Source organism: Muntiacus reevesi, chromosome 5 (assembly GCF_963930625.1).
Source record: "Muntiacus reevesi chromosome 5, mMunRee1.1, whole genome shotgun sequence".
Taxonomy (NCBI): Eukaryota; Metazoa; Chordata; class Mammalia; order Artiodactyla; family Cervidae; genus Muntiacus; species Muntiacus reevesi.
This window is the reverse complement of record NC_089253.1, coordinates 40,129,767-40,142,115: the sequence shown is the minus strand read 5'-3', so window position 1 is coordinate 40,142,115 and position 12,349 is coordinate 40,129,767. Positions and strand designations below refer to the sequence as shown.

At 62.6% G+C, this 12,349-nt stretch overlaps 2 protein-coding genes across 2 annotated transcripts in view; one reads left to right on the top strand and one right to left on the bottom strand.

Moving 5' to 3' along the window:
* MACROD1 (mono-ADP ribosylhydrolase 1) overlaps positions 1 to 3,587 on the top strand; it is a 152,592-nt gene extending 149,005 nt beyond the window's left edge. The window contains exons 5-11 of the mRNA XM_065936531.1: positions 1,478 to 1,594; positions 2,274 to 2,395; positions 2,507 to 2,537; positions 2,677 to 2,750; positions 3,095 to 3,176; positions 3,268 to 3,296; positions 3,450 to 3,587. Coding sequence (XP_065792603.1) covers positions 1,478 to 1,594; positions 2,274 to 2,395; positions 2,507 to 2,537; positions 2,677 to 2,750; positions 3,095 to 3,176; positions 3,268 to 3,272 — 431 coding nt within the window. The 3' untranslated portion in view covers positions 3,273 to 3,296; positions 3,450 to 3,587. The remainder of the gene's footprint in view (positions 1 to 1,477; positions 1,595 to 2,273; positions 2,396 to 2,506; positions 2,538 to 2,676; positions 2,751 to 3,094; positions 3,177 to 3,267; positions 3,297 to 3,449) is intronic.
* Positions 3,588 to 3,718: 131 nt separating this feature from the next.
* On the bottom strand, positions 3,719 to 11,927 carry OTUB1 (OTU deubiquitinase, ubiquitin aldehyde binding 1). The gene is made up of 7 exons (XM_065937601.1): positions 11,808 to 11,927; positions 9,924 to 9,985; positions 9,578 to 9,676; positions 5,491 to 5,609; positions 5,273 to 5,357; positions 4,966 to 5,160; positions 3,719 to 4,839 (listed from the first exon to the last, which is right to left on the bottom strand). Exons 1-7 carry the CDS (start codon positions 11,863 to 11,865, stop codon positions 4,642 to 4,644), a joined length of 816 nt encoding a protein of 271 aa, XP_065793673.1. The 5' UTR covers positions 11,866 to 11,927; the 3' UTR covers positions 3,719 to 4,641.
* Positions 11,928 to 12,349: the final 422 nt, after the last annotated feature.

Here is a 12,349-nt window from a genome sequence, read left to right as displayed (position 1 = left end):
TCCTGCTGCAGGGCATTGAGCTCAGTGTCCAAGAAGCCCCTGGCACAGGCCTAGGTGCAGTAGGAGCTGGGGACCTGCCGGAGGTGGGTGATATTCTCCTGGGGGATGGGGGGGGGGGAGTGGTCACTGCCCCAATCTTTCTGATGTGGCAGAGGACGCTCTGGGAAAGGGGAAAGGGCTTGCCAAGGTGCCGCAGTCAATGAGGGGCGAGTTTGGAGTTGACTCTTCTCGAGGCTTACCCCGCCTTTCCCTCAGAGCCGCAGCAGCCTGGGGAGGTCAAGGAGAAGAAGCGTCTCTTCCATCCACACCTCCCGCCGCGCCCAGGACGACTTGTTTATCTCGGTCCGGGTCCCCAGGGTCGCTGGTGAGGCCCTAGAGCCGCCCTCGGATAAACAAGCCCAGGCCCGGCCCCAATTAAGCCGGATGCACTAACGAGGCGGCTCGTTAACGAGTTTGGGTGCTGCGCCCGGAGACACCTGCGCGCCCCGGACCACCCTCCCGCGTGGCGCAGGAAGGGAGTTGGAATACCTAGCTCAAGGCCCCCATCGGATCGGCCTCTTGTATCTAGGTAGCCTCAGTGTCCGCGTCTGTAAAGTGGGTCTTAAGAGTCTGTAAATGGCAAGCCACAGCAGTAGTCTTCCCTGGTAGCTCAGTTGGTAAAGAATCCACCTGCAATGCAGGAGACCCCGGTTGGATTCCTGAGTCGGGAAGATCCCCCGGAGAAGGGAAAGGATACCCACTCTAGTGTTCTGGCCTGGAGAATTCCATGGACTTCATAGTCCATGGGGTCGCAAAGAGTCTGACACGACTGAGCGACTTTCACTTTCACTTGCCAGTATTCTTGCCTGGAGAATCCCATGGACAGAGGAGCCTGGCGGGCTATACAGTCCATGGGGTCGCAAGAGTCAGACATGACTTAGCGACTAAACCACCACCAAGAGTTTGTAAAGCGGGTCCGAGAGGGCCTCGCCTTGGGAGGTCGGCGTTCGGATCCCAGGCTCCTCCCGCGAAGGTGGCGACTGGCAGCGGGCCCCGCGGCCGGGAGGGCGGATTTTCCCCCATGTCCGGCTCGGGCTGCGGATCCTGTCGCTCGGACCCGCCTCCCGAGTCCCGGCGCCGCCTCTGCTCGTGGAGACCGCAGCCTCGCCTGCGCCCCTGCCGCGCGCCCAGGAAAGAGCTGGGCGGACGGGGCGCGCCCCCTGCCGGCGGGTCTGCGCCGGCTCCCGCCGCGGCCCTCTCTGGCCCCCGTCTATGCCTCGGTTTCCCGAGCTGTGAAACAAGTGTGAGATCGGGGGTGCGGGAAGAGGGTGGAGGTGTGAGGGAGCGTCTGCAGGCCGCGGGAGAAAGGCTCGGAGCCGGGTGAGTCCCGGCACAGCCCAGGGATTGGAGTCTTCTCTCCTTGGGCCTCGGCCTTCTCTGTAAAACGGGCTCAGCGGGTGGCGGGGAGCCCCACAACTCACTGCCCGGTTCCCTGCAGTGGACGGCTGCATCCACCGGGCCGCCGGACCCCTGCTCACCGACGAGTGCCGGACCTTGCAGAGCTGCGAGACCGGCAAGGCCAAGATCACCTGCGGGTATCGGCTGCCGGCCAAGTGTGAGTCCCGGACACCCCCACCCCGCGGGGCGCAGACAGGGCGCCTTGCGTAATTAGTGTAACTCGGGAATAAGGGTGTACCCCGACAGAACTGCTGGAGGCCTCCTCCGGGGGCACTTAAGTGCCAGGACCTGGCTCCTCCTCGCAGATCCCAGGAAGCAGGTGTGTGGAGGGCATGCGCAGAGGCTGGGAGCGGCAAGGACGAAGTGAGGGGAAGAGCTAAACAACGTCCATTGTTTCAGCCCGGTCCAGACAGATGTGGGGAGGGGGCCTGCGTGGGCTGGCCTGTCTGTGCAGGTGTGAATTATATGTGTGGGGTCCCTATCCTGGGAAGATCAGAACTGGGGGAGGAGGGTGTTTGTTTCCTGTCCCCTCCAGGGCCCAGGGGTTTCCCTGGTGGCTCAGCTGGTAAAGAATGCGCCAGCAATGCGGGAGATCTGCGTTCGATCCCTGGGTTGGGAAGATCCCCTGGAGAAGGAAATGGCAACCCACCCCAGTCTTCTTTTGTGGAGAATCCCATGCACAGAGGAGCCTGGCGGGTTACAATCCATGGGGTCACAGAGTTGGACGCCACTTAGCGACTAAACCACCACCACCACAACCAGGGCGCAGGCTGGCAGGAGGGAAAACCGAAGAGCGCCGGGAGCTTCGGCCGGTCTGACCTCACCCCCTCCCACAGATGTCATCCACACGGTGGGACCCATCGCCCACGGAGAGCCGAGCGCCAGCCAGGCTGCTGAACTCCGCAGCTGCTACCTGAGCAGCCTCGACCTACTGCTGGAGCACCGGCTCCGCTCGGCGGTGAGGGGCGGCGGGGCGGGGCGGGGCGGGGCGGGGCGGGGCGCGGCCTGGCGGGAGGCGGCACGAAGAGTGACGCTGTCCCCAATCCCTTCTTACTACCCATCACCCTAGGCGTTCCCCTGCATCTCCACTGGAGTGTTCGGTGAGTGGGCACTAGGAGAGGAAGGGTGCAGATGGGCGGTGCGCGGGCCGGGACGCCGGGAGGCCGGGAGGGGCCGGACTGGGCGGGGCGGCAAGGGGCGGAGCTCGGGACTCACGGGGGCCCACGGTCCCGTCCGCAGGCTACCCCAACGAGGCGGCGGCCGAGGTAGTGCTGACCGCTTTGCGCGAGTGGCTGGAGCAGCACAAGGACAAGGTGAGGCCTGGGTCCAGCCAAAGGGAGCGGAGGAAGTGGGCGGCGGGGCGCCCACCAACCCCACCCACCATCGCCAAGGTGTGCAGAGCGCCGGGCACTTGCTCTCTGCGTCCTTTTACTCGGGGCGTTTTCCTCCCCTGCGGCCAGGGCACAGGGAGGTTCGAGAAAGGGATAGCGGGGCGCACACCGCGCCACGGGCCCCTTCTGTAGCCTGAGCTCTAAACCCAGGTTGAGGAGCGCCCCAAGGACAGGGCAGGGGAAACCCCACAGGGAGAGGGTGGTGGTGAGACCCAGGAGCCGGGGAGCCGGCTGCTTCCGCTCAGGCTGAACAGGCCCTGATGCAGGTGGACCGGCTCATCATCTGCGTGTTCCTGGAGAAGGACGAGAACATCTACCGAGAACGCCTCCCCCACTACTTCCCGGTTGGTAGGTGCCCCATGGCCCCCAGCGCGCCCCCACCAGCCCCTGTCCCGCCCCGTCCACCCAGGACAGGCTCTCACTGTCCTCTGCCTTCCAGCGTGACGCTGCCCACCCTGACCAGGACTGGTAAGCAGGGCCTGGCCCTCCGTGTGGCTGCCCACTAACCTCATGCCCACTAACACCCGTTCACCCCCACGCGGGGAAGGAAGCCAGGGAGGCAGCCTGGGAGGCCGGGGCAGCCCATGGGCCACTGCTCTGACCTCTCGTCTTTGCCTGCAGACTCCCCTGGGCCTGCTGGACCACGCTCCCAGCTCTAAGAAGTCTCTGAAGCCTGCAGTGGGGCCTGGCGGGGTCACGCTATTCTTTCCCTACACCTCCAGCCCCGTCAGGAGCCTAATAAAGACCACTACTGCTGCAGCTCCAACTGTCCCAGCTCTGCCGGTAGGGGGGAGGGAGGGCGCCCAGGTGTGGCAGCTGCTGTGGCATCGAGGGGCTGCCGAGAGCTCTCGGTGAGCCAGGCCAGGGAGGCACGAGGTTGACAGCAGAGCTGGCAGCAGCACGTCACATTTATTGAGGGCCTGCCCCCAAGAAGCTCACAGCCTGGGGACTGAGACCCCACATGTGCCGGGAAGCGGGCGGGGTGAGAGACGAGGTGAAGGCAGAAAGGAAGGCAATGCAGACACCGTGGCCCAAGCAGTGGGCGTGCAGAGCAGGCACAGGCAGGGGACCGAGGGGAGCAGAGCGGGGAGGACGGTGGCCTGGAAAGCCCTGCTCGACCTGAGGCTAGGCCTGGAGACGGGGGACCACGCACAGGCTGGAGGACTGCCCCTCCCCCACCTGACTGGCACCACCTGGGGTGCCCTGGGGCGCCCCAGCTCCTCCCCCTGCCCTGAGCCAGGCTGCAGCATCACGCAGTCCCTCTCCACCCAGGACTCCACCACGCAGAGCCCTGATGGAGGGCAGGTGGCCAGGACTCCGGCCAGGACAGCAGGGTGGGGGCAGGGCCCAGGAGGGAGCAGCTAGAAGCTTCAGTGCTCCTGGGTTCCCGGGCAAGGCTCCGAGGACCTTCCACATCCCCAGGGAAACCCCTGGCCAGCTAAACAGGGAAGGGATGGAGGCCTGAAGGGAAAGAAGCAGAACCCCAATAACCAGGAAGGGTCCCCGAGAGGCCCAGACCCCTCAAAACTGCTCCTGGCGGGGAGGTTTGGGGGTGGACAGTGAAAGGCCGAGAGGAACCCACCTGAGGGGAAAGGGGACAGCCAGACACAGCGCAGCCAGGCGGGCAGCAGCCGGGCAGGGACACGCACACACGCGGTCACCACCAGCGTCCCCTTTAATAAAACACGGAGGTCGTGTGACAGGGAGGGGTGGGCGAGTGAAGTATGACCATTTACAACCACAAAAAACCTCTGTACATGTCTAGCGCCTGGCAGAGGGGTGGGCGGGCAGGGCGGCGGCAGGCCGGGCGGCCCTATTTGTAGAGGATGTCGTAGTGTCCAGGCCGGTAGAGAAGGTAGACCTTGGGCTCGGAGCCCTCGGGGAAGATGTGGGGGTTGGTGGTGCCGCCCTCGCCGCGGTCCATGTACTCCACCTGGATGGAGACGCTGAGCGCCTGGGCCAGCGCGATGATGTGGATGTGGTCGCTCTCCTTGCACATGGGCTCCACCTCCTGCAGCACAGGGCGGCTCAGCGGGTGCTTAGGGCCCTGAGCCCTGGGCCCCTCCCACCTGGGCTCCCCCCGACAGGGCTCAAGAGAAAAGGGGCCCACAGCTGAGGAGTGGGGAGGGGGCAGCACCTGCTGGCAGAACTCCTTGACGGTCCGCCCCCCCTCGATGAAGTGCTCGAAGAACTTGCTCTCGCGCTGCAGGTAGCCCGAGGTGAGCAGCCGCAGGTAGACCACCAGGTAGTCCGAGGTGCTCTGGTCGTTGAAGGAGGCCAGCAGGTCGGCCACGGAGGTCTGCTTCTCCACCTGCTCGATCAGGTCCATGAACTGCACCCGAGGGGGACAGAGGGTGAGACAAGGGGGGAGACGGTCACCCCTGCCACCGCCAGGCCGCCACCCGCCACCCTGGCCGACCCCGTGGCGGGGCAGCTGGGCTCACCGTGTTGTGGAAATCCTCAATTGTGAACTCAGTGAAGCCCTGGGATACCAGGTCCTCTTTGCTTTTGGCAGACACAGCCTTGAACCTGTGGATGGGCGGAGGGCGCCATGGGCTCCTAGGCCAGCACTGGGGCTCAGGGGGAGCCGCACCTCCTAGCCACCAACAGGGAGGACGGAGCCCAGGCACCATCACGGAACCTCCCCCATGCGCCTCCTCACCGTTGCAGTTCCTTGCTGTCGTCCAGCAACGCCTCCAAGTGGGAGAATCCGAAAGCGCGATAGAAGCAGTTTCCATCAGGCCTGGTCTTACGGATGTATGAGTACTTTTTGTGGAGGTCCTGCGGAGAGGCAGCCCCCACCCCACCCCGTGCCCGTCAACATCCGGCAGAAAGCAGGGCAGGCCCAGGAAATGCCCCCAACAGAGGTCACACCACAACAGCCTCCTGCAGTCTTGGCTGCTGACTCCAATAATGGGGGTCACTTAGCAACCAGCTGCTGGCAGCCCCCACAGCCTCAGGAACATGAATTACAGACACATTGGCTGCATTGGTCACCAAAGTGGTCATCGACCGCTAGGCGTGCCATGCTGCCGGGCCTAAAGGGCTACTGTTTCATAAAACAAGGCAAGTGAATGGGTCCTTGACGGAGGCAGCTTTTCCAGTGAATAGCCTTTCAAACCCTGAGAGCTCCAGGGCAAACACGTCAGTGTACGCGGTGCGGTGCCACAGTGGGGCCCCCACTGCAGTCCTGGGCAGGAAACAACCCCCTCACCTCCATCTAATCCCTACCCTGCCCGCTCACAGGTACTGGTTCAATCTTTCCCAGTTTCCTCCCCAGCTCAACGGAGTTTCTCCTGTCTGTTCCATTTCCCCTCAGGAGTCAGGAGTCTGGCCCTCGGCGCTGTCCGGCAATCAGGCCTCACTCCCTGGGCCTGAGCACCCTCCCCTTCCTCCTGACGCCTATATTTCATGCCTTCTCCCCATATCTTAAGTCACCAACTAGTCACCTTCTCAACGACTGTGCTTCCTTTCTGAGGACTTCCACTAAGAAGCCGTCACCCCCATGGCACCCTGCCCTGCCAGGGCCTTGCTCTCCATCCCTGGAGGGTCCAAAGCTGCTCCCAGAGCCACCTTCCCTTGGACTTAGGACACTGTTCCTGAAATCTGCCCTCCCCTCCCCACCATCAGCTTCTCTCTCCCAACCCACTGGAGCCAGTCGCCTATAAACAAATGCTCTGCTCCCCATGAATTCCCTTGCAGCTACCTCCCCACCTCTCTGCTCTCCCGCAGGGCAGCACTACTCCTGAAGCCGCCTGTGCCGCTCTCTCCATTTCCTTTCTGCTGGGAACGCAAGCCCAGCCAGCTTCTACTCTAGTGAAGGTCACAGATGCCCTCCTAAGTCCAAGGGTCAAACCCACTCCCCCCAGACCGTTGCTGAGCGGCGTCCACCTGCACCCACAGGTGTGGTGGTGCGAACCCCCTTCTTCCCTCCTCCCCCACCCTCCCCGCGCCCTCTGACCTCACCGCTGCCCCTCCTCACCTACCTGTGGTGGTCAGGGCTGCCACCCAACCACACACCCTTCCTCAAGTCACCTGCCACAAGACAGTCACGCCAGTGACCATCCACAGCCCCTGCTGCGTTAACAGCACAACCTGTTCAGGTCTGGGGCAGCCCCGGTGTCAGCTGTCTCCTGACCTGGGATTTAAACGGAATTCTTCACCCACCCACTTCACCCTCAACTCAACTGCCTGGGCTGCACCCGCTCTAAACCACCCAGCCAACAGGCGGCTTCTGACCTCGTGGCCTTCCCTGCCTTTCCTCAGCTCCACACCTTTCAGCCATGGAGTCAAACCCTCCCAGCTGCGCGGACTCCACCCTCACTGGCCCCATCCAGCCAGCAGCAAACCCTGCCACTCGCCCCGCGGCAGTCTCTCCTCACGTGGGCTGCTCTGCTGCCCCATCCAACTCCAGGGCTGGTTTCATCGCAGAAGCTTCCACACGGGTCTCCCTGCTGCACCCACTCACTGCCCAGTCCCCGCGGCACCGGTGGCCACAGAAGCCCACTAAGCACACGGCTCCCTCCAAATCCCGTCTGGGCTCCAAGCCCTGTGTCTCCACCCGCTCTGCTCCCGCCGTGCTGGCCGCCCCCGGCTCCGCCCGGATGGCCGCCCCGCCTTGCTCGCTGGCCTCTTTCAGTTCATCAGACACCACCCTAGGTAGACCTGCAAATCCCCGCCCCCCATCTCCTCGGCCCGTTTCACTTCTGTCCACAGCACTCACCACCTCCGCCATACATGTGAGCTGCCTTGACTTAAGGGCTGTCTTTCCACCCTGAACCACCACGGTGACTTGGCAGCCGCAGTCATCACTATCTCCAGAGCCTAAAACTGCCTGGCCCACAGTGTGTGCTCCTAAGTGTTAAAACGGGACAAAATGTGTACAAAGAGCCCAAATCCCTGCCACGACCAGAACTGTTCTGAGCACTTACTCTGTGCCAGGCCCATCATCCTCCCACGCGTCCCTCAGGGGCCCACTTCAAGAGGAGTCAAGGCAAACAGGAGCGCGGGCCCTGCTGTCTGCGCTCTGCCTCCTCCCAGGGAGCTACGGTGGGCTCAGGCCCAGCCGGGGCCAGGTGTCGGGCGCCGAGGCAAGCCTGTCCAGATAGCACACGGCTGACACTTGAACATCTGCCGACTGACTCAGGGGGAGAACCTGAGAGGCGTGGCCTGTCCACTTTACCGGAGTGGCCCTTGTGACAGGCAGGCTTTGAGCCCCGCCAGCCCACCACACAGAGAAGAGGGGGGACTCACCGCCTCCCAGGCGCTGGGCTCCACGCCTGACCACCGTCCTCTCCTGCAAGCCTCACGCCCACCCCACGAGACAGGCCTCTCCACCCAGAGCTGGCAGATCAACAGAGGCCCCAAGAAGGCCAGTGTCCTGCCCAAGATCACAAAGGAGGGGGAAGGCGGGACTCAGGTCGGTCGGGCCCCAAAGCCAGGGCCTTCTTTCCAGAGGCCTCCAGGGTAAACCATGAACACCCCAAGCAGAGCAGAGGAGCCCACAGGCCACACGCGGCGGGTTCTGGCCTGCATGTGCACCGTCCGGCCCACACACTGTAAGTGTGAATAGGCTGCCAACTGTCAGGAGTCTGGAGATTTTACAACAAAATGATTTCTGGCTGGTCGGCCTCGGAAGCACTGATGGGAGTGACAGGCACGGATGCTCCCATTAGCCCCATGAGCCTCCACCACTTGCTACCGGCAGAGCCGGGCTGCAGTGCCACTGTTCAGCGCCTGATCTGACCACCTCCAGTCACCTGGGTTACCTGCCTGGTCCCTCAAATGGCTAACCCCAAAGGCCACCCTTCCAGGTGGGAGAGTCTAAGCCACTCTGATCTTTGGGGGAAGTGGGGAAGGAGTAGCATTTACTAAATCCCCAGACTGTGCCCCGGAGAAGGCAATGGCACCCACTCTAGTGCTCTCGCCTGGAAAATCCCACGGACGGAGGAGCCTAGTGGGCTTCAGTCCATGGGGTCGCTAAGAGTCGGACACGACTTCACTTTCACTTTCCACTTTTGTGCACTGGAGAAACACCCACTCCAGTGTTCTTGCCTAGAGAATCCCAGGGACGGGCGAGCCTGGCGGGCTGCCGTCTACGGGGTCGCAGAGAGTCGGACACGACTGAAGCGACTCAGCAGCAGCAGCAGGGTGTGCCCAGGAGGCACTGTGTACACACACTCACTGTCACACTTCAAACCCCAGCTCACAGAGGAGGAAGTGAGTGGTTAAAGGACTTACCTCACTTGCTAGGGGAGGCAGCAGGGCCTTGCACGAAGGTCCAGGGGGCCCCCTCCCCAGTGCTGCCTGCCTCTCCACGGAAGCAGGGGGCAGGATTGGGTCCCCCACCGCCACCCTCCCCGACTAGCCAGCCCCCGACCACCAGCTTTCCCCCCCCCCCCCCCCCGCCGTGAGCACTGAGAGCACCGGCTCCCCACAGCCTGCACCAGGCCCCCCAGGCATCGTCTCCGGCAACCTCACAAGCACCCTGGCTTTCGTCACCCCAATTTCACAGTTGAGGTCTCCGCAGCTGAGACTCCGAAGGAGCTGCTGAGGATACAGCTGCCAGTGGCAGCATCAGGATCTGAATCAAGGTCTTTTTGGTTCCAGACTCTGCCAACCTGTGAACCAGCGACCAGAGGGCTCCCCCACCATCCTCTGAGGCCAGGCCCAGTCAAGCGCAGGTCTAAAGCGGCCAGGCTTCTGCCCCTACCCGAGGGCTCTTCCTGCCCCCTCGGCCAGGCTCCCACCTTGATCTTCTGTTGATAGATGTTGTCATCCTCAGCATACTCTTTGTATAGGACAGAGAGCTCCAGCCGCTCTGAGACCAGCGGGTTCTGCACAGCAATCTGCAGGGGAGGGGAATCCATCATGTTCTGACAGGTGAATGGAGTGACCCCCGCCTGTCAGCCCGGACAGCTAGCTGACAGTTGCTGGGCCAGTCACCCAGCGGCACAGGGACCACACATCTCCCCATAAAGGCATCTAGTACCAGCTCAGCCTGGGGTGAAGGGAGCTTCCACAGTAGAGACAAACGGTAGGCCTCAGTCCAACCAATGTATCGCCAAAGGCAGGCCACTGGCCACAGCCACTCACCTCTTGCTGAATTCGGTCCTGCTGAGCCATGATGGCTTCATCATAAGCAAGACAGTTAACACCTGGAAGAAGGAAGAAGGCCAAAGATTACAGCGGGTCCTGGCTTTCCCCACTCCAGGAAGCTGGGCCGAGGACAAGAACGGGCCAGGAAAGCAGATGTGCAATCTGGAAGCATGCGTCATGCCCTGCTCCACCCCAACTGTGGGATCTTGGCAAAGTCCTTCCCTTTCCCGGGCATGAGTTTCCTCATCTTTAAAGTGAGGAGGCCAAGGACTTCCCTGGAGGTCCAATGGCTAAAGCTCCGAGCTCCCAATGCAAGGGGCCTGGGTTTGATCCCTGGCCTGGGAACTAGATCCCACCTGCCACAACTGAGACCTGGCACAGCCAAACAAGTATAAATAAATAGTAAAAAATAAAGTGAACAGGCCAAGGTGATGATCCCCCAAGGTACACTCCTCCAGCTCTAACAAGCCCTCTCCCCCTGCTTTCTAACATCCCTTCCCAGCAGCCCAGGAAGGCCCCTGAGCCAGGCGGGGTCTCTTGAGGAAAGACAGATGAGAAAGCAGAGTATCTTGGGCTAGATGAGAGCTTCCTGTGAGCTGGCACTTTACTCAATCACGCCATTCCTCCGTCTGCCATCCTGGGTATTCTTAATGGTGCCCATTTTACAAAGAACAAAAATGCAGACAGGTGAAATCATCTGCCCCAAGTCACCATGAGGAAGACCTGTGGTCAAACCCAGGTTGGTCTTAATTGCAAAGCCTGCGCTCTTCACCACAATAACTCCTCTGCCACCTCACTGCAGAGGCGCATCGTCTGCTATGAACAGACTGATACCACCACCTTCCCCCCTTCACTGTGATGCCGTGAGGAGGTGGTACCTTACCAATACTCATCACTGCGTTGGGCGGATCCACTCTGTGGGCCCCATGCCAAGCGGCCACTGGTGAGAAGCCAGGAGACCTGAATCCTGGCTCTGGTTCTTTCTTAACTTACATGATCCTAAACAAGTCCCTTAGGGGGCGGGGGGATGGGGCCTAGGTCCCCAAAAGTTCAATTTTTCAGTGTGCGGTTAGAAGGGGAGCTGTGTGCTGAATGACTTTTAAGGCCAATCCTTTTGAGCTTGAGCAGCCCGGGGCCTCAGCTGGGCCTCCACCCACCCCCTACACTACACTCCGACTGGGCCGTCCCTCCCTACCCTAGTGACCGCCTCAGTCCCCAGTGTCTAACTCAGGGGTGAGAAGAAGAGGGTGGGACCGTTTTGAGAGGTCCAACTCTTCAGGGATCTAAGGAAACTCTGCCGAGACAGGAAGCAAGGGGCTGCGAAGCCAGGAGAGAGGGCTCTGCCGGAAACGAAGGGCGCTGCCCTCAGGGGCACACACCTGCGGCCGCTCACAACCCCGGGCCGCCCGCAGCATCCCAAGCGGCCCGCCCAGTCCTTTGTGCTCCGCAGTCCGGCGTAATTCGACGCCCTCCCAGGCTCGGGCCGCTCTGGAGAAGGCGGACTAGACGAGGCCGGACTAGGCCCGGGCCTGACTGCCAGGTCCGGGATGGGAGAGCCGGGGGCCGGGGAGCCGGGCGCCCAGCGGGGAGGGGGCTGGGCGGGGGCTGGGGGGCGGAGCGGCCTAGGCCCCGCCCCAGGAGCGCGCGACAGGGAAGAGTTGCGGGCCGGGGCCCGCCCCACTTTCTCTTCCACCGCCCGCCCGGCCGGGGGTCGCGGCGGCGGCTCCTTCCATTGTGAGGGGGAGGGGAGGCGGCGGAGGCGGAGGCAGGGGCCCTCCGCTCGCTTCGCCGCCAGCCGCCCCAGCCCTGGTTTCCTCGGGAACCGGCTATCCGGCATCGCCCCCGCTACCCCAGGCCGGGCAGCTCTCCCCTGGTCGGTACCTTCGGAGTCGCTGCCAAGCGGCTCCTGCTTCTGCTGCTGAGGTTCCTCCGCCGCCATCTTTAAACAGCGCCGCACTGCCGACCGCTTCCGGGTTACTGGTTGGCCTCCCCCCGGAAGACAGCCCCTCCTCGAGGCCCCTCCTTGGTAACGCCCCTAGCAACGGGATCCCCTCGGGCGTAGTCACCTGAGGGGCCCGCAGCCGCGTTCGGCCGCGGCGGAAGCCGGGGGACTTGAAGGCGATCCCCGCCCGCCTTCCTTCCGCACACTTACTCGGCTCCGTCTTCCCAGGCTCCCAATGTGCCTTGGGGTGATAAGAGCTTCCTAGGGCCACTTGAGTTTTCTTTTCACTGGAGTTTGAAACGCGGATTGTATTATTGAGATAAGCAGGAAAATGAAATTCAAATCACGGAAGGCGATTCCCGCTGTGGGCTCCAGAACTCAAGACAGGCGAATGCAATGAGGATCTCCTAGCCGAGGAGACCGGGAATTCTGCTAATATCCGAGCTCTGGGAATTCACCGCCCCGCTCCACCGAGCCTCGG